This window comes from Porites lutea, chromosome 4, assembly GCF_958299795.1.
Source record: "Porites lutea chromosome 4, jaPorLute2.1, whole genome shotgun sequence".
NCBI classification, from domain to species: domain Eukaryota; kingdom Metazoa; phylum Cnidaria; class Anthozoa; order Scleractinia; family Poritidae; genus Porites; species Porites lutea.
The window spans coordinates 48,481,510-48,504,187 of NC_133204.1; the positions used below are offsets into that span (position 1 = coordinate 48,481,510).

At 38.5% G+C, this 22,678-nt stretch overlaps 3 protein-coding genes across 3 annotated transcripts; 1 reads left to right on the top strand and 2 right to left on the bottom strand.

The window, feature by feature from the left end:
* Window positions 1-1,940: 1,940 nt before the first annotated feature.
* LOC140933907 (pleckstrin homology domain-containing family A member 1-like) lies at window positions 1,941-11,725 on the bottom strand. The gene is made up of 11 exons (XM_073383580.1): window positions 11,392-11,725; window positions 10,380-10,439; window positions 9,262-9,316; window positions 7,497-7,585; window positions 6,568-6,732; window positions 6,234-6,353; window positions 5,681-5,749; window positions 5,351-5,412; window positions 4,439-4,502; window positions 3,994-4,077; window positions 1,941-3,673 (listed from the first exon to the last, which is right to left on the bottom strand). Exons 1-11 carry the CDS (start codon window positions 11,527-11,529, stop codon window positions 3,611-3,613), a joined length of 969 nt encoding a protein of 322 aa, XP_073239681.1. The 5' UTR covers window positions 11,530-11,725; the 3' UTR covers window positions 1,941-3,610.
* A 21-nt stretch (window positions 11,726-11,746) lies between these two features.
* On the top strand, window positions 11,747-16,091 carry LOC140933913 (phospholysine phosphohistidine inorganic pyrophosphate phosphatase-like). Its single transcript, XM_073383585.1, has 6 exons — window positions 11,747-11,961; window positions 13,259-13,600; window positions 14,386-14,449; window positions 14,547-14,639; window positions 15,249-15,340; window positions 15,935-16,091. Exons 1-6 carry the CDS (start codon window positions 11,843-11,845, stop codon window positions 16,023-16,025), a joined length of 801 nt encoding a protein of 266 aa, XP_073239686.1. The 5' UTR covers window positions 11,747-11,842; the 3' UTR covers window positions 16,026-16,091.
* LOC140933908 (protein farnesyltransferase/geranylgeranyltransferase type-1 subunit alpha-like) lies at window positions 16,083-21,504 on the bottom strand. The gene is made up of 7 exons (XM_073383581.1): window positions 21,356-21,504; window positions 20,567-20,681; window positions 19,850-19,954; window positions 18,641-18,913; window positions 18,475-18,537; window positions 17,581-17,752; window positions 16,083-16,844 (listed from the first exon to the last, which is right to left on the bottom strand). The coding sequence occupies exons 1-7, from the start codon at window positions 21,495-21,497 to the stop codon at window positions 16,746-16,748; spliced, it is 969 nt and encodes a 322-aa protein (XP_073239682.1). The 5' UTR covers window positions 21,498-21,504; the 3' UTR covers window positions 16,083-16,745.
* Window positions 21,505-22,678: the final 1,174 nt, after the last annotated feature.

Genomic DNA, 22,678 nt, shown 5'->3' on the forward strand with positions numbered 1-22,678 from the left:
CAAACGTCAAGGGCAAGCTTACTGGTGGCTTCCTTCCCTCTGGTTTTCACTATTTTTTTTTTGTCTAAGGCAATGCCCCCTCGTAGAATCAGCTAAGAACTGGGTCTATCCCTTCTCTGTTATTCGGGTTCCGTCCGCGTTGTGTGCCAATCACGAAGCTTTTGTCTTTTCCCTTAACCAGGTAGTTACAGTCTTTAAAGAGAGAGCGCTTCTCTTAGGAATCAGGAAGATAGTGTACCTCGCAGATTTGGTGGAGGCGGTACCTTTTGTAAACTGCTTTCCTGTAACTCCAGGGTGCGCCATGTGCCACGGATCAATCTATCCTTTTTAGGGGTGCACGCAGACCCACGTGCGCTCTGCTTATTCTACACAGCTGCTCATATTGGAAAGGTAACTACCACCACAGCAGTAGAAGGTAGCCTGCGCGCAGACGAAATTAAACTCTGGTTAACTCCTAATCGTCTGCACGCAGGCTAGTAGAAGGTTGATCACTTAGGGTGGCCCGATTAAGTGATAAGATACTTGGGGACGGTGCGATAGAGGGACGTACCGTCGACGTACCCGATTCCTTCGCTTAGGGTTTCTTCTACTTCCTCACACAACAGCACAGCGTTGGCACGACCCTCATAAAAAGCCATGGATGGCTTTGGTTGAGTGTCGTGAGCGTATGTGGAAATCATGGCTGGTTAAAATCGCTTGCAACACAAGGGCCGGTCTAAACATGAAAATCGCTCTGCCAGATAAAGAGGACGCACCAGCCTGCTTGCTTTAGGTACTCCTGTTTCTATACAGAATCCATGTATAGTTTGCTTGGTGTGCTATGGGCAACGGCTGGTGGTTTTTTCTCCATACTGCTTTTAAAACAACGGGGGCAACTGCGCGAAAGACAGCCACGAAATTCGTAGATTCTTACCATTGTGGTTGTAAAGTCACCCTTCCTCTCTGTGGCAGCTGTATGGAAAAAGAGTTCTCTTAACTGTTGTCAGAGCGCATGTGGGTCTGCAAGTACCCTTAAAAGGACAGTTTGATCCGTGGTACGTAGTGTAAGCCGGAATCGCAGAAAGCGGTGAGAAAAGAGTACCGCCTCCTCAAAATCTACGAGGCTTACCATTTTCAGTGTTTCAACAGGAGCACAGTCTCTTATGTTAATTATTTGACTACGTAAATACCTGGCTGAATGGAAAGACGGTAGCTTTGTAAGGTATCCATCAGTTAGCTGGCCCCAATTCGTTCTGGGGAAAATTTAGCAGGAGGGAAAATAGGCGTAAAGAAAACCCTCCAGGGAATTTCTTGGGAAAATGACCGATGAGCTGGATCCGGCGGACGGTAGCCCCAACTACATTGTCGAATTTATCTTGTGGGCCAAAGACCGAGGTCAAGATCTGCGGGTCCACCCTCAACGTGCGTGGACGACATCCACAACGATAGTATGAAGCGGAAGCTCCTGGCCGAAGTCCACGAGCTGCTAGCCCAACCACGAAAGATTACTTTACCCGTCCCTAATTTTATCGCGCGGGACAAAACTACGAAAACGCTGACCGCTATCCGGCTAATATAAAAGGTAGAAGGGGTAGTGAGTGTTCACCGGACGACCCGTGAACACACCCTTGGTTAATCTCAATCACCTTTTGTAGAACCGAGCCTGTGGCTTCTTTAGGTCACGTTTAAGATGAGTGCAGTGGCGGCGCAATCGCAGGAATGCTAGAAAATGACGTTCGCGTTTTATGGGGAGGATTGCTCCGTATGTGTCAAGCGGAAACGATAAAGGATGCAGTAAGCTACAAAGGTAAACTTAGTGAAATACGTTTGGGTAAAAGAAAAACGTATATGGAAAGAGGACCACAAGAACGGATTTATCGCTGGATTTTTGCGAGGTTATCGAGCAGAAACGGCAACCAACAAAGTATACAGTGTATCAACAAGTGAAGGAGACATCCAAGCTTTGCAAAACCTGTATATTAATACGACACATTACACATGAAGAAAACTAAAAATGTATAAAAATATTTTACAGCACGGCAAGTTTCTAGAACTCCCAAGGAACCATAGTTGAGGAAGACACACGCCCAAACTTCAGCGTATGTCTCGCCGCCCTGCCATGCAGGCTTTAAGCAGGAAAATAGTTTACACTTTGAAAAATAATTCTTCCTAAATGTTAAATATCATTTCTAGTCTAAACTTGTCCACTCTCCTTGGGAGAATGTGAGCTCAACTTATGTATGTACACACTGTAAATAGAAAAAAAATTATCATAAATTGCTTAAACTTTGTTTTGGGTACCAGAAAGAACAAGAAGGAAGAGACGAAATCCTAAAATACAATTCAGCAGGCAATTTTGATGAGCTATGGGATAACTTAAAACCACGTCCAACCCGGCACCCACGATACTCTTCTATACCATGTTGACAATCGAACACAGGAAAGATTGTTCGGTAAAGATGCCCAAATAGAACAGCGACACGCATCCGAATTCATTTATCCAACTCTGGTGTCATTCAGGTACATATCAGATGAAACACTTTACCGCATGGTTAATACGCAAGACTTGCAATACAACACAATACCCACTACACCACACAGTAGATCACCAACGATAGCAACACAAAGAAACACAATTAATGCAGGCAAGGGCGGACATTAAACTCGTGAAAAATTTTCTTCGACTGAAAACATCTCAAGATATCGAATAGTAAGTGGTACTGTAGTATGTCATTGAGTAATTGCATCGTCAGCGACACCAAGAAACCACATGACTCATGAACGCAATCAAATGTACCAAATGTCCATTCTCTGATGAAGACTGGCATGAAGTCCGGTGATTGTAGAAGAGCATACAGAAACTAGCCTTTAGATAGAACTGAAGTCTACTTCAGCGATCCTTGCCGCAACTATCGCTGCGTATATATTGCTCTAATTGCTGAAAATCCAAGCGAACTCAGCAATCACTTAAAAGCCAGGTAACACTTTAGCGTGAACATTTACTAAACTATATACCCCATTCCCTTTTCCCCTTCCTTTCCTCCTCAAAAACAAAACAAGAAATGGTTTGTCAAAATCTCCCAATTCACGCGGGATTTTCGAGCCAACAGCGTATAAAGTGCCATGTGTAAAAACACTCAAATTTCCAAAAAGGAGAGCAAATCTCACTTGCACGTGATCGGGTCGTGTACCTTGGAACCGTGGGAAATGTGTGCAAGTCGCGCAAAGCAAATACTTTTTTCTCAGTCCTGGCCGAAAAACGATTTTAACATTTGTTTGATTTGAATTGTGAGATTTAAAAAAGTGCTTCGTGCAAAGGAAGGTGGCGGTTTGAGGGGAAATACAACCCACCATTGCCCGCAGGACTAGCCATTAAGTGCTTGATGATTCAACTAGGTATGCAACCCTACTGAAGCAAATATAGCCATTTGAGTACTTGACTTCCACTGAATCAGACTCCTTTGTCCTCCTTAACAGTCCATCTCTGAACTCAAAAATACTTAAAATAAATAATGATAAAACACTAGCAGTCCGCCAATTTCTGACTGCTCAGTTCTTTCATCAATGTTCACCATCTTGAACGGGACTCCTTTCACAAAATATTGCTGATGTATTTCTTTTGTATCTGATATCAGAGAGTGGTAGTTTGTGCATACTGGAATGTCTGTGTTGGCTCTTGAACTTTTTGGGGTTCCTAAAAAAGGCATCCAAATAGCAATATGAATATAAAATGCCCAGCACATTCTATAGAACCTTTATTAACAGCTAGGGTTCCTAAACGTCAAACCGAGGTCAAACCGCTACTTTCGTATTCTAGGAGTGCAGCTTGATTGCCCCCCCCCCCCCCCCCTCCCTCCAACACCTTTCCCCGTCAAAAAAAAACTTAAGAGAAGCACTGTCTTCAATTTTTCTTGGAAAATGCTCATTGAAACATTTGTTGTCAAAAAACCGGTCTTATCGGCAAAGCAAAATCGCGAACAACCAAGTACAGGTAAATAATAAATAGAATCATACCGGTTCACTTGAGGATCGGCCTCTAAGAGATGCAAATTTAGAAATTGCATCAATCCAAGACTTCATTTCTTCTTCTGTACTTCCCTATAAATAAACAACGAAATTTCGTTTGCCGTCAAACCTATATCTGTATCCTTCTTACTCTGAAAAGGGGGGCTTAATAGAAGATGAACGGCAGATGACATTTTGAAGCTTAAAATAAAAACCAGTAAATGCAAAAAGTATTTTTATCAGCACTGCTATGGCTTGTTCTTGTTTACAAGGGCTTTTTCTTTTCCGGTTATGAGCCCCCTTAAAGATAAACCCCTCCATTTACAAGCTCTCACAGACCCCTTTAACCTTAGGAAGATTTATAAGCCCAGGGCTTATAAGTAACAGTTTACAGTAGGGTATTCGCCTTCCCATTATTTCTTACGATTAATTTAAGACCCGCCAGGATAATTACCTGAAATAAGAATGTTCTTGTTGACGTAACCACTTCAAATAAATACTCCCTGTTGTTGTCAACACTATAATGAAAATAAAACGCTGGATGACATATGATGACTGACATGTAATCTCATTCTGGTAATACCCGATAATTATTTTGTGGCATAACAAATGACACATTCGGGATCAATCATTTCTTCTGATCACTAGAATCTAGCTGAGACAAGCTGTAATGAGATACAGTAAACTTATGAAATAAGGCTGCCTTAAACTGTTTGGATGGTCCTCCTGGTATCGTTTGTTTTCATGGTACCTCTCTTTTCACTCTCTTCAAAATCTAATACCAGTGTTCAGGCCTTTTGCATTAGTTGATCACGTGATCAACTTTCGGTAAACATCATCCTCGGAGACCCAGGCGCAGCTAGTCAGAATGATAGAATGTTCGTGGTGAAAGCTATAAAGTTAACTTTCACCACGAACATTCTATCATCCCGACTAGCTGCCCCTGGGTCTCCAAGGATGATGTTTACGTGATCAACTAATGCTAAAGGCCTATTTTATCTTGATGTTCAGTTCTTAGAACAATAAAAAAACATCCTCTCTAAATAACGTTAGTTTAGCTTGGTGTCTTTACAATTGTGAACCTTTGGGGAGGAAGGGTGATGCTGAGGTGAGAGAACTCGCCTCCCACAAGTGTGGACTGGGTTCTCTCCCTTGCTCCCAGAGGTTTTTCTTTGAGCACTCCGGTTCTCTCAAACCCTAACCCTCTCCTCAAAAACCAAGACTCAACCAATACTTCCAAATTCCAATTCAATCTGGAATGCACGGACACTTTTAAACTAGTTAACAAGAACTCCTACGTGATTCTTGAGTAAACAAATTACAATTTACAGTTTACAGGTTCACAATTGAATAATTGAGATTTTACCCGAGAGCTTCCCTTGCATCCTTGATGTCTGATGAGTAAATCACTTTGATAGGTTCTTTATCCTAATGAAGGAAACAAAATAAAAACGACATTTAATGTGACCGATAGAAATTTGCCTGTGTTATTTTGCAAATTCAGGCACGACTTTACACCTTGCGAGAAACAAAATAAATGTGATATGCTAATTTCTTCAACCATGGACTGGAAAGCATAAAATGTCTCGTTATTTAGATGAGGTTATACATACTCTTTCCCTTTAACCAGCATGTTCCCAATAGGAACTCATTAAAGAACTGCATAATATCTGACTTAAGCTTATAAACCACTTACTGTTTCTTTCTCGTAGTATGCCAGTTTTAGAAAATCCAGCTTGAAATATCTCTTTTTCCAATTTTTAACCTACAAAGGAACAAAATATTTAATGCTGCAGACTTAAAAGAAAATGGCCAAATTATGATTCTGTTTGCACTTTACAAGTTAAAAATATTTGCATAAGGTCTACATTTTTTCAGGTCGTTAATTTTACGCTATCAAAAAAAGTTTGATACTCAAATGAAATTTAAGAAGAGGCAAGGGGGAGGGCGTGGGGGTGGATGGGAGTGATTTTATTGCAATGTATACATTAAGATTTTGATGCATTTCTATTCTCTATAAGTATGTAACAGTAGTGGGAAATTGCATTATCATTGAGGCTGGTTTGAACAAATTTACATTTTTTGAATGTTAATTTCAACAAAGTTTCTCAAAACATCCTGACATGCACATAGAAAGACAGGGAAAGAAGGCGTTGCACTACCATTGTGCCATTTCATCTTGACCAATGAGAATCTTCAAGAATTTCAACAGTTATCAAATTTGTAAATAAGAGTTGTCTCAAACACACCACAGCACCCTTCTTGACCAGATATCCCTCCTTAATGGGTTTTATTGTACTGGTTGCACCAGCAGATCCTGAACGCGTCAATGAATCAGTGGACTGACTTTCACCATCCGAATCTGTTACCTGTTACCAAACAATATAATGACGCATGTTATTTGGGAAAGAAAAATACCTCACACTTTCATTCATGACTGAAAAGCAACAAATAAATGTAAATACCACGTCAAATTAAGGTAAAACTTACAACTGATTCACCTCCCCACTCCAGATGCAGCACCACAATCTTGTATGGGACTACAAAAATGTGAATCCAATAACATTTCAATTTTTAACTAACCTTAGTCACAGGTGTTCTCACGACCACACCTCCAATGATTTTTGTTTCATAGCACACATGCTCTGTTTTACTATCATCAGTACTTTCCTTGGCCTGATCCTCCCCAGAAGGGTTCACTGTTTCTGCTTCTTCTGTTCTTCTTTCCTGCCTTTTGGATGGATTCACCTGCAAAATTTACCAGACACAATTGAGCTACACAATGAACAATAACATAACATAAAGTAACATATTAGTAACATTACTTGTTTTTGCTGGCTCTGTCAGCAGGTAAGATGAAGTGAATCTGGTTTCCTGGTGGGCTATACTTTAATTGTTGTCATGAGAAAAGGAGAAAAGATAAAACGATTTATATCACAAATCTTTTATTGGCCACGCAAGTTTTGTTTGGTCAAGATGGCTAGAGGTTGGCTTTTTCCTTGCTTTTTGGTTCTTTATTTTATTATGGGTGGGGGAGGGGGGGGGGGGGCGGGGGCCTATCATCTTCTTTGTCTCCCAACACTTCAACAACCTGCAAATGATTGCAAATTAGAAAACAAATATTTTTTGTGGCAATGACAGAAGAAAATCATAATACCAGTATGTGAAAGGCAAACAAAATCACTTTGAGGCTTCACCTTTCTTTTCCATTATCTCAGCCAAATCAGCTAAAAATGATTTAATATCATCACAATCACATTTAAAAGGTCCTCATAGGAGGGGGGGGGGAGACGTATGTCCCTCATCTGAATGTCAAAACCTGTGATTTTGCATATATTTGAGGAGAAATCCATATCGCTGTCGCAGTTTCAGCTCATCATTGCGTCATTTGTTGCCATTTCTGCTGTCTTATGTCGCTGTTTCAAGGCCATGTCGCCTGTTAGAATTTTAGCTGGTAACAGGGCCTCATTTAACACCTGTCCAGTACATAATTGCATGTCAATTAAACTCACAGCTGCTTTGCGCAATGTTCTTATCCATTCCTCTGCTCCCTCCTTTGTGTCTGCTCGTACATAACATCTCTCATTGCATGTTTGAATTTCTATTATTAAATCAAGAATTAGCATTTGTACTTATCACATGGGACAGAAGAGCTCTATAATTTATGTACTGTAAGAAGTGAAAGTTGATTCCAGAAACCATTAGGAATGGGCCACAGGAACAAGAAAAAAGAATTAAGGGACAGTATAAAACTACATTTCACCGTGGGTGATGGTAAAAACTAACAACATGGAGAGGTAGAGAAGGAGCTTGTAGTACAGTAAAGAAAATAATGGTCTAACACTTCCACTGTCAAACAGCCACTTACTGCCTTTGTGGGACTATTAGTTAACAGGGTTCTATCTAGGATTTATCTTTTGGGGAAGAAGTCCCAAGTGGCTGAAGGCCACGAGCTTCCTAGGGGGACATGGGGCCATGCCCCCTCCCCCCCCATAAATTTTTTTAAATGAATATGCGCTGAGATGCAATCTTGTGCATTTTGAGACACAATTTTGAGAAACATTCCAGTGTGCGCACTGACCTCGTCGCGTCTGGATGATTTTTCCGATATAGTTACTTATACACTGTAATGATAACAACATTAATTTTTTTCAGGAGAAGCTGCTGGGCATTTTTTTTGTGGGGGGAAGCTTCTACCCCTCAAATACCCTAGATAGAACCCTGGTTAAGGGAAGAGTTTTTGCAAAGGCAGAGGGTCACAGACATAGATAGAAGAGAGAGTTATGTGTCACCAAAGGGTTGGTGGGAGGGGCAAAAAATTTTGACCTAGCTAAAAAACAGCCTTACTAGACAAAAGGGACTTACAAGACAGGTTACCTACTTTAAACAGACCAAAGGACTTGCTCAAGACCTATGGAAGATTGTCTGTCTGCAAATTATGCCCCAAGATGCTACAAGAATATCAGCATGGCATGAAGACAAAATCTGTGGTTACTATGACAGTGAAAAAAGGTGACAAATCCTACACCCAGACTTTTTGCAACACGGGAGGGGGGGTCCAACTTGTTTAAAAATATCTCCTTTACTAATTTACAAGAAAGTTCAGTCATATGGCCATTCACCAGGCATGCACAATTCACTAAAATGTAGAAAAACAATAATATTTCTTGACTTCTAAATCTGTTGACAGGTAATTGAGTGAAAAGGTCAACAATAATATGTCAATATTCTTGTTATAGTAAGTGACCAGAGAAAATGTAAGTGCCTTGCTCAAGACCTATGGAAGATTGACTGTCTGCAAATTATGCCCCAAGATGCTACAAGAATATCAGCATGGCATGAAGACAAAATCTGTGGTTACTATGACAGTGAAAAAAGGTGACAAATCCTACACCCAGACTTTTTGCAACACGGGAGGGGGGGTCCAACTTGTTTAAAAATATCTCCTTTACTCATTTACAAGAAAGTTCAGTCATATGGCCATTCACCAGGCATGCACAATTCACTAAAATGTAGAAAAACAATAATATTTCTTGACTTCTAAATCTGTTGGCAGGTAATTGAGTGAAAAGGTCAACAATAATATGTCAATATTCTTGATATAGTAAGTGACCAGAGAAAATGTAAGTGCCTTGCCTTGATATAGGGACAATATGTATCAGTTGAGTTGTATGTGGCTTCCTTCAACTTTTTTTGACAGCAGTTTGTGACATTATAGATTCACAAAAAATGCTCTTATAGTGAAATTTATCACATCTTAATACTCTTTACACTTACCAATAATACATCCATCAGGTATTGACTTATCATCACTCTTTGATTTATCCTCAATCTAAAAATAAATCAAAGTAAGAAAGGTTTTTGATAGGTTATTACTGGAGATCTACCTAGACTGCAAGATGAAGGTGATAATAGTCTGACAGAAGGTAAGAATTTCACAGAAGGAAACAATGCTAATATTTTTGTGTTGTTTCAGTAACTAATTCCATACTCTAACCCCCAGGTGTTTTTTGCTTTAAACAACCCCACCCCTCTGGAAACTCCAGTTAATCCTCGTTCTTTCCTTTTCAAAATTTAGCTTTTAAAAATACCCCTCTCTCCCTTCAAATTTAATATGAGCCTTCATGGAGGTGGGTATTGATATTTTCTGGAACCACACTGAAAAAATACATGCTCAACACAGCACATTTTATGCAAAAATGGCTGAAACTGTGAAAGCTAGGAAAATAAATATATCATAAAAAATAATGAAAAAAATGGTGGATTTCTGTGATTTTGTTACAAATAGTTATGGTGAGTCCTGGGACTCATCTTGTGAAAAATCATGAGTCCCTGTCCATAACCAATGAGTCCCAGTTCAAAAAAACAAGGAGTCCCAAATTGAAAATGCTTCAGGGCCATTATGTAACCAGACAGTTAATCTGGAGACAGATGCCAAAACTCTTCATTACAGTTTACTGAAATTAAAATGTAGCCCTTCTACCCGGTATATATAAAAAGCACAAAAAGGCTAAAAAAATACGTATCTTTAAACTTAGTAACAGCCACAGAAATCACACGAACAGGATGTTCTACCAAAAAATGTTCACGTTGATCGATCATTCTTTGCGTCCTGTGGGATGCATGCCTTGAATTATTTTGTGTCTCTGGGGATTTTTATGCGTCAGGGACGCAGGACACAGAGGAAACAAAATCACTGGGATTTACGAAAAATTAATAATGTATTTTAAATTTACATGCTATATTTAGTTGTTTATTTATAACCCACAGTACAAATAAACATTGCTGTTATTTTCACTGCATACTAAACTTTGAAAATAATGCACAACCCCTAGAGCTTACAACACAGTCTGTTTATAACAAATCTTCACAATTATGGAAATGTATATTAAAACCTTGGTTATGAGCCGGATGTTAATTTCTCCATCATAATCATCCCAGTCCAGTTCTTCTTCCTGATAAAACATAGCATTCATAAACAATGTTAAAGACTTATCAAGCTGAACTAATTAGCTTTGTGTACAGTGAAAGTTTTTGCCTCCTTTCTATGTTCCTTCAAAGCTCTTGAAGGGCATGTTTTTATTGATTGCAGCAAAATACATGCAGCTAACAATGTTTAGCTATCTAAGGCTATGTCGATAATGGCAGAGTTCTCGGTTTTCATTATTTATCCCACAAGTGCTGGTGTATGCAATGTTCATGGTGTTTATATGAGGAGGCAAGCTGACCCAGTGGCCCAGTGGGTAGAATTTCATGTTTCCTGTTTCAATCAGTTACAGTGCAATAAAATAATAAGTAAAATAATAATTATTAGTGGCTTTTAAGAACCCAGTTTTGGTATTGTTGTTGAGAATCAGCTGTTTTTACATTCTAGTACCTTCACAGTGCATATGAAACCGCAACTGATTTAATAAGGTCGCAAAATCCTTGAGAAGTTTATGGCAACAGTGTAAACATAGAAACCACCTCTTGGCACAGTTCTAGTTCTAAAAATAACTTTACCACACAGACGTTGGTTTTTAGAACCTCACAATCAAGTACATCATTAAATAGTCAGCGTACCTAAGATTTTTAACTTGCAAGCTGCATAATTTGTTTAAGTTCAAATACCGTAAACAGGCGTTAATAAAGTTTGGAAATTTTATTTCCTTCTTCACCGGCTGATGTAAGCTTATCTCCATTGAAGTCTAATCACAGCAATTTCGATTTTTACCCCTTGCTGTACAATTTAAACTTATTATAAAATCAAGGTACGTTCTCGTGAACATATTAAAAAGACGGAAGTGCTGCGATTCGAGTGGTACATAATGAGCCCCTCGAATTATGTGATAATTGAGTGAACATAAAAGACAATCTGAAACGAAATGACAAAAACAAAGCAAAACAGTATTGAAAATTCTCACTTACTTTAGCATTCATAATGGAGAAATAACGAAGTAAGCATTTGTCCTCATCTAAGACAAAGTAATTACGCTGCCAATTATTATCTGCTTGTTTTCGGTGGAGGGTTCCACAAAATCTTCCTTGGGCATCTCGAAGAGGCATCTTGCATGCATGCGTGACACGACTTCACTAATGAAAGGGCGGGAAAGAGCGCTCCAAAAACGAAAAAATATATGCGCCTTACAAACTATTCAGTAGCCAGTTAGCAAATTCGGTGGTCGAAACCGAAACAAACGAGCGATTTATCTGCAAAGCGAAACTTTGCTCCCTGCATGATGGTCACCAGAATTTTCTTTCGCGTGAGTCGAAGTTTGACAAGATCGTTGACTTTCGGTTCAACGTCGGCAGTCCTTTTTAGTCGATCATAGCTCGGTCTCATTCGATCGACAGTCGTGAGTCCCGCGGAAACGAAGAGATGGCAGCTTGGCTTAAAAGAAAGATTCGGGGAATTTTACTTGATATATCTGGCGTTCTTTACAACTCAGGCGAAGGAGGAGGAGAGGCTATACCGGGATCTGTTGAAGCCGTGGAAAAGTAAGCCTTACGTTAAGACTTAAGACTCCGGCTCACTGCGGCTAACGCTCCAGGAATTAACCACCATCATACTTAAGTTTGCTTTTTACGTTGAAATCAAACGTACTGTTTTTCATGTTTCAAGACGACCACCAAAAAAACATGCAGCTCCAGCTTTATAGTGATATGTAACTTCCAGTAACCATAATCGCCGCTGGAAATCCTTGCTTTGGAAATGTGGGGACATCCCACGACTTTTAACCCAATTTTACTATGCTTTTTCAGTTCCTGCTAACAAAATTTTTCAAACGCAAACTGTTTTCGTGTTTACAGAAATAAAGTTGATCCGAGATCAACTAATGGCCTATCAGTGAAAAAATGAGACAATGGCAACTTTTCTTGACTTCAAGAACAATAGCAGTTATTTCTTGTGAAAGTACTAGACCCACATGTGAATTAAATGACATAACTCATCTCCATTCGTCTTACAACCTCAGGGTGGGGGGCAGGAGTTGACTTTCATGTAATTGGTGGGATGCTTGTTGTAGAATTGAAGTAAAACCCCTTAATGAAAACTGTCAGTGTGTGACTCAAACTTTATGTAACCCTCATCAAACCTCCTCTAACAGCCACTCCTCCAAAATGGCCACTTTTTTGGTGGACAGTTAACCTGCCACCTGCCACTTTCTTCTGTCCCGAAAGAGGGTCAAGTGTACCATATTATAAAAGAGACAGCCAAATATAAGGTACTGTTTTTTTTTTCCTTTTTCATGTGGGATAAAAATCATGTTTGACTGAATGCTTCTTCCCTCCCTGGGCTTTCTTTGTTTCTTCATTTTGCCCTCTCCTTCCTCATCTCCTCACACTCCTCCCTAAAAATGATACCCATTGGGTAAAAGTACTCTTAATCTGTTCCACCCACCCTAGCACAGGAAAAAATAACAGATTCCCATTTATGGATATTTTGAGGTATTTAAAGAATACCCACAAAAATCCCAAATTTGGAAGAGTGAGACAAGTCCCAATCAGGGAATTTGGTTGGGAATTCCCTGGTAGGGACTTGTCTCACGTTGCCAAATATGGGATTTTTATGGGTATTCTCTAAATACCCTAAAATATCCAAAAAGGGGAATCTGTTTTTTTTTTTTTTCTGTGTAGCAGAATCTCCTAATTCCTACCCCTAAATGAGACAATAATCTCTCCTGCCCATTTATGGAAATCTTCCGGGCTTATTAATAGGAGTACTCCCTGTCATGTATTATTCCTTCCCAAGAAATTTCTTATGCAAACTATTTTTATCATTGCTTTTTCCAACCAGGCTTAAAGCAGCTGGATATAAGATACGATTTTGCACAAATGAGGATCAGTGCTCAAGAGAACAGCTTGTCAACAAACTTAGCGGGTTTGGCTTCAATCTTTCTTCATCTGAAGTTTTTGCACCAGTTCCTAATGCAAGGAAGATACTTGAAGAACGCAATCTACGCCCATTCCTTTTGATCCATCCTGGTGGAATTCCAGAGTTTGAAGGTTTGGATTGTCATGATCCTAACTGTGTTGTGATTGGTGCAGCTGAGGAACTTTTAACTTATGATAATATGAATAAGGCCTTCAGAGTGCTTTTGAATTCAAGTAATCCTGTCCTTTTGGCAACAGGATATGGGTAAGGTTGTCTAAATACTTTTTCAGTGTAGTGTGGATCTGGAAGTGTAGTAGGGGATCAAGACGGTCCATCCTATTTCTACCCTCTACAATCACCCTCTAATTTCAAATTCAAAGATTGCAACTGCACACACCAGACCCTCTCTAACCCCAAAGTAAGCCTTCACTGCAGGCTAGCACAGGTGTAACGGACACACTATACAAGCTCACATTCACTACTTTCACTCCTTTATTCCAGAAGACGTCCATCCTCCTGATGTGGGGTTTGGAGGGGTGGAAAATGAATGCATGGGGGGTAAAAGAACATGAAGTTGTTAAATTTTTTCAAAAGTTCTTGAATGTGTTTATGTTGTTGTTAAATTTTATCCTTGGTTTAAATATTATTAATTTTTTACAAATTTCTTTGTTTTGGGATATGGTAATGATAATTGTTTTGAAACAAAGGAAAAAATTTAAACAAAGGATGAAATTTAACCACAACATGTATAAAGGAAAACACATGTAGACATGGGCATCCATGCATCAGGAATACCAATTCCACTATCCCTGTTAATGTTTGCAGCAAGGGTGAAGTCTTAAGCTCTAGCCTAATTCTGTTACCCTGCAGGATATTCACAGACTGACCAAACTGTGAGACATGATAACTCTTTATTTATTAATGTATCTTTCCCAATGAATAACCACAATTTATCTCTAAATCTCATCTCCTTCTGACTAAGCATCACTTACATGCCTTGTCAAGACAACCAAATCGTACGAATGGTTACCCTTTCCTTTCTTCTCTAGGCGTTATTACAAAAAAGGCTCTAATCTAATACTGGATGTGGGTCCCTACACAAAAGCCTTAGAAGTAAGCATTTCTTTATCATCACTGCTGTTTTATTTCATCATTCCTGTGGAATTGATCACTTTATTGTTTAATTAACAGCTTTTCTGTTTCTCCATAGTTTGCCTCTGATGTGAAAGCTGAGATTGTTGGCAAACCATCAGCAAAATTTTTTCTTACTGCAATAGAGGACATGCACATCTCTCCTGAAGATGTGAGTATCATTTTAATATTCAAATGATTTAGCTGGATTTAGCATTTTACTCAGTTTTATCATAGTAGTAGAGGAGACGGGTTATGAAAGCTGACAAAGTTGAAAACAATGGTCCTGTAGTTTATGTTGGAAGCTCTCTGACTGTGCACAATCCTTTTTTTTTGTTTACAAATTGTGACTGAATGAATTAATGCAACGTTTCTGTTGGTCAATAAGTTGAAAATAGGAATTCTATTGGTGCATGGTCAGGTCCAGAGAAGCTAACAACAAATTAACAAAGGAGTCTAATGGGTTTAGTAACCATTCAACTTTATAACTATGGTTTAATCCATGACGCCCTGTCTATTAGAAAACCTCTATTACTTTCTGTGATTTTTTTATTCTAGACTTTCCTCAAAATCACTTTTCAAGGTGTGAAGCTCCAGCATAGTGTCAGAGTCTTGCTTTCCTCTTTCAGACTCGCTTCAGACCTTTTGTTCAACAGTGTGCACGTACTTGTGATTTTTTGTCTGACTGTTCACACATACTTGGCTATGGCTATGTTTTGCAGTCTATTTTTATCCAAAACATTTAAACTTCCTATTTTCCTGTTTTTGTTTTTCCCCTTAGGCAGTAATGATTGGTGACGACATCGTGTCAGATGTTGGTGGGGCTCAGGCATGTGGAATCCGTGGAGTTCAAGTCAGGACTGGAAAATTCAGGTACCATCATGGTTTTTTATTCTCAGCTGCTGTGTATAAAAATATTGGGAAGTAACCAAAGACCTAGCAATTTCCAGAAGGCTTTTATTTAATTTATTTAATTTTTATTTAATTTATTGAATGGAGTTAAGCCCACATTCAATAAATGAGGAATATGGTCTTTAGTAAAATACTGGAATTGATCACACTTTAGTCCTGGTTACACACACACTGTAGGAAAAGCAATTTCCCTGCAATAGTCCTTTCATGATATACTAGCCTTTTTTGTGGCGTTTCCCAGTGAAGCTCACACACCTTTGCTTCCTGCAGTTTACTTTGCCAACTCTGACTAAACTAGTGAGGCAAGTTGTTTCAAGCTAAACAAAATATTGAGATTTGTATTTATGGTAACCTAAATAACAATGAGAATTTACATCAAACAATTTTTTCAAACAATGTGAGGGTTGTCCAAAGTACCATTAGTGCCTCTCACATGAGTTGAAAAACACACAATTTGACTTTTAAATTCAACTCCGTAGAACATGAGTGAGTAATGAACTGGGTCTGAGACTAGAGTTCAATATCTATAATTTTTTCTGATCTTCTACTCTTTAGGCCACAAGATGAACATCACCCAACTGTAACACCAGATGGATATGTGAATGATCTGGCAGAGGCAGTAGAACTTATCCTCAAGCATAACTAACCTTGTGCAGGCTGTGTGCACATAGCATTTCCATTGGTTAAAGTACAAATCAGTGAATTTCTGACAAGAAGCTCCTTTATTTATCTCACTTTCATTACAAAGTTAAATGGACTGTTGTTGGCAGTTCAAATACACTCTTTCTTCTCCTGAAAGTTCCAGACAACATTTATCACTTTGCACACTGAACTAGGGAAAAATGAAGTGGATCTAACTAAAGAATCTGTCGGCAGTTCAAGTTAACATTTGACAAGGGTCGATACAAGCAAATTCTACATGCACACAGCTGTAAGATAGTCAACGCGTCAGTCACATTTCAGATATCAGCAGGGTAGATGGCTAGATTAAATAATTTTGAATTTACCCTTGGTTTTGATGTTTGGACATCAAAACACTCCCTATACATGGATAACATCATGTACACACACACACTCTCTCTCTCTCTTTGTGCAGCTATGTTCAAATATTACAGTCATTTGCATGCAACCTTAAGCATAACAGTCTCTAGCACTTGAACACTTTTTATACACGTGGCTGTTATACGTTGCAATGAATCTTCCAGCTCACAAGAAAAATAACAAAATTAATTCAAAACAGAGGGGGGAATTATTATTTATATTGTTTGTATGCAAGATAATAGAGTGAAAAAGGAAATGAAAAACCTAATATTATTTTTTAGAAATAAAACTTATATTGAAAAAAATATATTGATAATTGCTGATGTTATTGAGTGGGACCAAATTTACTCTTCAGTGTACGAGAAATGTAATTCCAGTACTCTCTTCTGATGTAATCAACATCTGTGGCAAGTTTGTGACACAGCTGAAACAAAAAATAAACAGCAGCAAATTTAATAATCATCTGGAAAAGACACTATAATTTTTCAATCAAGGCACTGTAGTCAATTATTGTGTCAGTCTATTTCTCATTATTCTCTTCATGCCAGTAAACGTTCAGCACTATTCCAAACTTCACAGTATTTTGCTATAACCCCAACAGAGCTTGCAAAATTTTTTGGGTGCTATTTTTTTACTTTTTTCATTGTTATCTAGCCTGAAAACACAGATGTATTTCTGGTCGTCACTTCTCTACAGAGAGAAGCGATGACCAGAAATAATATATGTCTGTTTTTACAGGCTATTATCAAGAAAAAGACGAGGAAAAAAATCATCGTAGTATGGGAGTATTTGCATTGTAATACTTCATATTTCATATTTTTCATCGAGAAAAAAAAATTCTGGACCTGTTCTATAGGCAGAAAATATTGCTCACTTGACTTGAGGTAGGTTTTAGTTTACTGCAGATTTTTATTCTCATAAACTCCTTATTTCTTTTTTCCCAAACGTGAATTACTTTTTATCTCTATCTTTGGGCATCAAAGGAACAGGGGTCACAAAATCACTGCACATAGTTCTCTGACCTTCTTACAAGGGTTTCTCCATATTCTACCACTCCCCCACCCCTGCACCCCTCTCTCCAAGGGAGTCCACATTTTTTAATGCAGTCTTTATCATTCAAGATAAGATAATGTGGATATACTACAGTAGTACCAGCCTACCTCTAAAGCTTGATCCAAGCAATTTGAATCAGCAACTCCACTCTTAAGCTCCTCTTCATAGATGTCGATTAGCGCTGACATCAAGTACGGGGAATCAATTCCACTACTGAACATTTCTAATAGTGTACTTTTTAAGCCTGGATATTTACTAAGTCCAGTCTTGGAGAGGACACTGCAAAAGCAAAATACTCTATGAACCATGCACTCAGGTATTTATGGTTAAAAACTACAGTAATAGCTGAAAGGCCTTGAAGGAAAGGCCAGATTATTTATCCAGAAAGACCTACAGTTCCAAAGTTACCATGCTTCATTTCTTATCATATATGACCCTTTGACATAATTTTATAATCCTGGAAGAATGTAGTGCTCATAGGTAGCATATTTCATGAACCAAGTAAAGGTTCTAGCTAAAGCACTGACAGGTATTGATAGCACAAATGCAGCAATAATTTTTTAAAAACACAACAACACCTTTAAGTTCGTGGAACATGTTTTGATGTTTCAAACATCATCTTCGGCCATACAAGGTACAAGGTAGTTGTATGTACTGATTTACTTGTACACTATTAGTATTATACCTTGTATGGCTGAAGATGATGTTCGGAACATTGAAACATGTTCCACAAACTTAAAAGTGTTGTTGTGTTTTTAAAAATTATTACTGACAGGTATTCTCTAGTGGTCTCAAGCTTTTTGTCTATCCCATGCTTTGGGCAAGAGTATTTGACATTTCTGAATTCTCAACTTCCAATTCTGTTCATATCAATAATTGCACGAATTTGAAAGAGCAAAAGCTCCAAGTGCTGTGAGTTAGCACATCTATTAACAAGGAAAGCTTCAGTTTTTCTTAAAGTATACCATAAATTTACATGGAAAAAGTAGAATGTAAAATACCCTTTAAGGAAATTCCAGGCACTTTCATTATTTGGTACTCTCTTTATTAGATCCATTGTTAATCTAAAAGAAAACAAAACAGCGATTATGCTGAATTAGAAAAATCTCCAAAAATTCCTCAACAACTACATGTAAATCACAGTGTGAAAAATATTTACTTCCTTACTTGACTTCTCGATCCACAACGTCTTCGGTAAAACCAGTGGTTTGACTAATTACAAAATATCTCTGATTCCAAGCTGAGTTGTTTCTTAGATCCTCTGTCAAAAGTTTATCTACATAATCCAGTTCTCTCTCCCACAAACCAAACTCTTTGATGACCCACTGTCGATGTTGCCATGCATGATAGTTCTTTCCATCCAGTTGTAGAATGTCTTCTGTGAACTGTAGCTCATCACGTGGGTCCTTGAGCCATTCAACTATGACTTTTCTGTGATACCTGTGAAAGAAAAACAAGAAGTTGTAAGGCTGATCTTTTGATCATAAAAATAAGACAAAAAGTGTTAAGAATTTTTCACTTTCTTAACCACAAAATGTCTATCCCACAGATTTGATAGCACCATGGCCCCTTCCCTCCCCTTGCCCAACCAATTTTCAATTGTGTCAAGTCGGGAACAGAAATGATCCAGCGGGACTTCAAGATTGCCTTTTGTGGAGAAGGTGGGAGAACTTGTAGTTGTTCGTGCTTTTAAGAGCTTTATCTTGAAACTAGACATGGCAGTAAGTCCATTTTTCTTAACATTTTTGTCCAAGATTGTTGACACAATGGCTGTCAGGACAGCACTTAGAGGCTGTTTTGAGAGATGCTCACTATGTAATGGAGAGCTGGACTCCAGTTTATTAATTTACAAACAACAGGGGCAGATCCAGAAAGTTCAGAAAAGGGAGGGGGGTAGGACTCTTGGCAGCTGTATATATACCTTTTTTTTAAATTTGAGAACTCGTTAAAATTTATACGAAATAATTTTCACAGAAAAAAGGGTGGCCCTGGTTCACTTGGCTAATGGTCATTATGAGCGCAAGTAGAAGTCTAGTTACTAGTTAAGAGATGGATGGCAAAATTCTGATGATCACAGACTGAGACATAAAAATTAAACCAATGGTGGCCTAAACTGGTTAGGGTAGAGCTGTCACTAAAATTTCAAGGTACCACGTACGTATATACATCTAGTAGTTGGGGAATGAAAGGCTAGGAAGTTCTTTGGTTCTTTTTTCCTTTTTTTTTCCTATAAAAGAAGGAATTTTCCCCAGCTGCCAGCCATTAGTGACAGCTAGCCCTGGGTTAAGGAATTAAAATCTGCAGGTCCTTGCTGACGTAAGTGAAACCAAGGGGTGTAGTAAGTTCCACTTTTAGAAACTTAAGAATACAACTCACCACACTTGGTAGTTCTTTGGTTGCTCTTTAATGACTTGTCCTACAAATTCCAACTCGCTGTTTAAATCCTTATTCAAAGACTTCAGCAAAACACGACGAAAATGCCTTTCAACAAGTGAAAAAAAAAAAATTGAAAAATCTCTCCATTTGGCATCATCCCTCCGTTTAAAATATCTATACAGGTTAGTGCTGCCCAACAGAGCCATTATTTTCCATCTTTTGATCTCAAATAAGGTAGTCACAGTTGACACAATAATTTCCAGGACAAGGTGTATTAGTCATTTCATACGTAAGTTGAGTATGATCGTCCAGGAGAACATAGTCCTGAATAGGACTGTTGTTGACAGTGACTGACATTTCAGCAAGCTGTGCGGTAATCAAATGAATGACTGGACAACCAACAATTTGACTAACAATAAACAACTGTTTAACTCTGACAATACACGGATTGAAACACACCAATGACTTTTCCTTTGGAGTTCTACTTAAACTATAAAGTTAGCATTGAAATTCAAAATGGACTTTCAAGGTGTGTGCAAACCATGATTTGATGCTCTGTGAAACCTTAACAAGAAGTGTCTTGGAATTGACGGATATCAAACTACCATTCTGTCAAACACTTGCAGATTACTACTAGAAGAAGGAGGGGAAGAGGCCGGCTGATTCTTGAGAGGATATTATGCCAGAACAAAAATAACTACTTTAAAAAGCACTAACCATACAGTATAATTGGCAGCATTAAGACTTATAGCATCTTCAGTCAGTTCAAGAGCACGATCACTTCTTTCATCTTCTAGCAGAACAGCCCTGAAGTAGTCAAATACGTCTTTAACTGAAAATATCGAATAACATAATATTATCATGGTTACGTAAAATGAGGAAGTACTTGGGTTTTTCTTCTCCCCCTTACCTTACTTCCTGCCTGCCACTTCCCATGCCTGAAGTTATTAAATAATTTCCTGCTGATGGTTCATGTAAATAATATTTTAAGTAATTACATAAATGCCCATTCTAGTCTCAAAGTCTTAGATTTTCGGCTACTAGACTAAAATCTGAGACTTTGCGACTAGAATTTATTTTTTAAATATTGTAAGTGTTTTGAATCTCACTAGGAGCCACGCTTCACTAATTCTACAAATACAAACAAAAAATGAAAAGACTAATCTGACTAATGACTAAATCAATAACAACTAGGTGTAGCTTTATTACTGACTAAACTAAATAACGGACGGATGTCAAGTAATGAGCTGAAAGGGCGGTTGTTTCACAGAGTGAAACTTAGAAGCAGCTTAAGAATTCTCTTGCTTCGGCTCTAGTTTCAGGGCGCTACATGAAAGAGCTCCTCTAAAAGCGAAGCTTCTTTTATAACCTCCAGTATGTGCCGTGGGGAGAAAAAGATTTTGATCAGAAGTTTTTAAATTGTCCCCGGTACACACAACTGTCGTTTAATTTGGGGTTGCATAGACTGAAGCCACGCACAACAACGTGAAAATTGCCGATACTTACATTTCTCAGAGTAGGCAATTCTAACTACTGGATAAGGCCCATCATCTTGCTCAACAGGAGTGACATCCTTCCATTCTTCTCGATCGCGATAAAAGACAAAATCTGTTTCAGTACAATCTTCATCACCTGAACTCTCCGCCATCTTGCTTTGCTTGGCCTTACTTGGTACCAGTCTTGCACGGTAATAATGGGCGTAGCCGAGGCGTGCCAAGGCGTGCGAGGTCATTCGAGGTCAAATAATTTTCACAGAAATAAATTTCATATTTTTTCTTATAAAATGCCGAAAAACAAATAAAAGTGTGTAACAGTTCTGCCAAAATGACGACCCAACTTATGAGAGTCCATGATCTCATTCTGAACCACATCAAAGGGTTTCAACTGATCATCATCAATCAAATTTTGAAAAGTTGTTAGCCTCAGTGAAAACTTTTTACAAATTCATCTCTCTTTCTTGTAACTTCAAATATAATGCTTGGAAGACAAATTTATTTATCACGAAGCTGTGGGTTTGCAGGAAAGTGAGTGAAGCAATGCTAAAGAAAATGGACAGGACTGCCATTATGACACATTATAACTCCTTTAACTCAGCGAAAATTATTAAAGCACATTGACAGGTTAAATGGGGTCGAGCATCCTGCATAGATGGGGAAGAAAGGAGGTTTTATAAGATAGAAAGGACTAGGAAAAGGATCAATGGAATTATGGAGGGTCGAAGTTCGAATTGACTGTGACTGAGCTACGCCTAGGTATCAACAGCAGGACACGTTCACTAAACACGTAAACGACCAGATAAGGTTGCCGATTTTCATAACCTGATTTCAGGAGTTTCATTTCCTTTTGTAAAGAGAGGACAGGTGCCCTTTGGAATTCCCTGGTCCAAGGGTAATTGTTGCGAAGCAGCTACAATTTAAAACAAAAAGACCTCTGGAACTAGGGTACCAATGGACTAAACAGACTAAAATTGCCCTTAACCAACACACTGTTTCACCTGTCGAAAGACCGCAAGAAGCCTTCACTTACTTCATAAACTCAGTACGAAGATCTCCATTATTGAGCTATTTTGAAAAAATAGCTCATATGTCAGTGGTGTGAGCGTATGTATCTTTGTGGCTTTGTATCTTTGTAACTTTGTATGTTCGGATGTTTGTTGCAAGAGCCAATAAGGTTGAAGGTACTATGAGTTGATGCTTAGGAACCAATGAGATCTTGGCATCTACTTAAAAATGATATTGCCAAAGGTCGAACAAGGGCACTTTAAGACCGCCATCTTGATTCTTCACAGTTTTTTCGTCTTTTATTACGGCTACAGGTGTTTGGAAACAT

Bases quoted from the DNA above. Each gene is read 5' to 3' on its own strand.
- LOC140933907 (XM_073383580.1), bottom strand. From the start codon at position 11,529: ATGCCTCTTCGAGATGCCCAAGGAAGATTTTGTGGAACCCTCCACCGA. The intron at 10,440-11,391 runs GTAAGTGAGAAT...ATGTTTTATCAG, and splicing joins TCTCCATTATGAATGCTAAA to GAAGAAGAACTGGACTGGGA. The intron at 4,503-5,350 runs GTAAAATCTCAA...TTTTCATTATAG, and splicing joins GATGCAAGGGAAGCTCTCGG to TGTTGACAACAACAGGGAGT.
- LOC140933908 (XM_073383581.1), bottom strand. From the start codon at position 21,497: ATGGCGGAGAGTTCAGGTGATGAAGATTGTACTGAAACAGATTTTGTC. The intron at 20,682-21,355 runs GTAAGTATCGGC...CGATATTTTCAG, and splicing joins AATTGCCTACTCTGAGAAAT to TTAAAGACGTATTTGACTAC. The intron at 18,914-19,849 runs GTGAGTTGTATT...TTTCTTTCACAG, and splicing joins CCAAAGAACTACCAAGTGTG to GTATCACAGAAAAGTCATAG.
- LOC140933913 (XM_073383585.1), top strand. From the start codon at position 11,843: ATGGCAGCTTGGCTTAAAAGAAAGATTCGGGGAATTTTACTTGATATA. The intron at 11,962-13,258 runs GTAAGCCTTACG...TTTTCCAACCAG, and splicing joins TCTGTTGAAGCCGTGGAAAA to GCTTAAAGCAGCTGGATATA. The intron at 13,601-14,385 runs GTAAGGTTGTCT...TTTCTTCTCTAG, and splicing joins CTTTTGGCAACAGGATATGG to GCGTTATTACAAAAAAGGCT.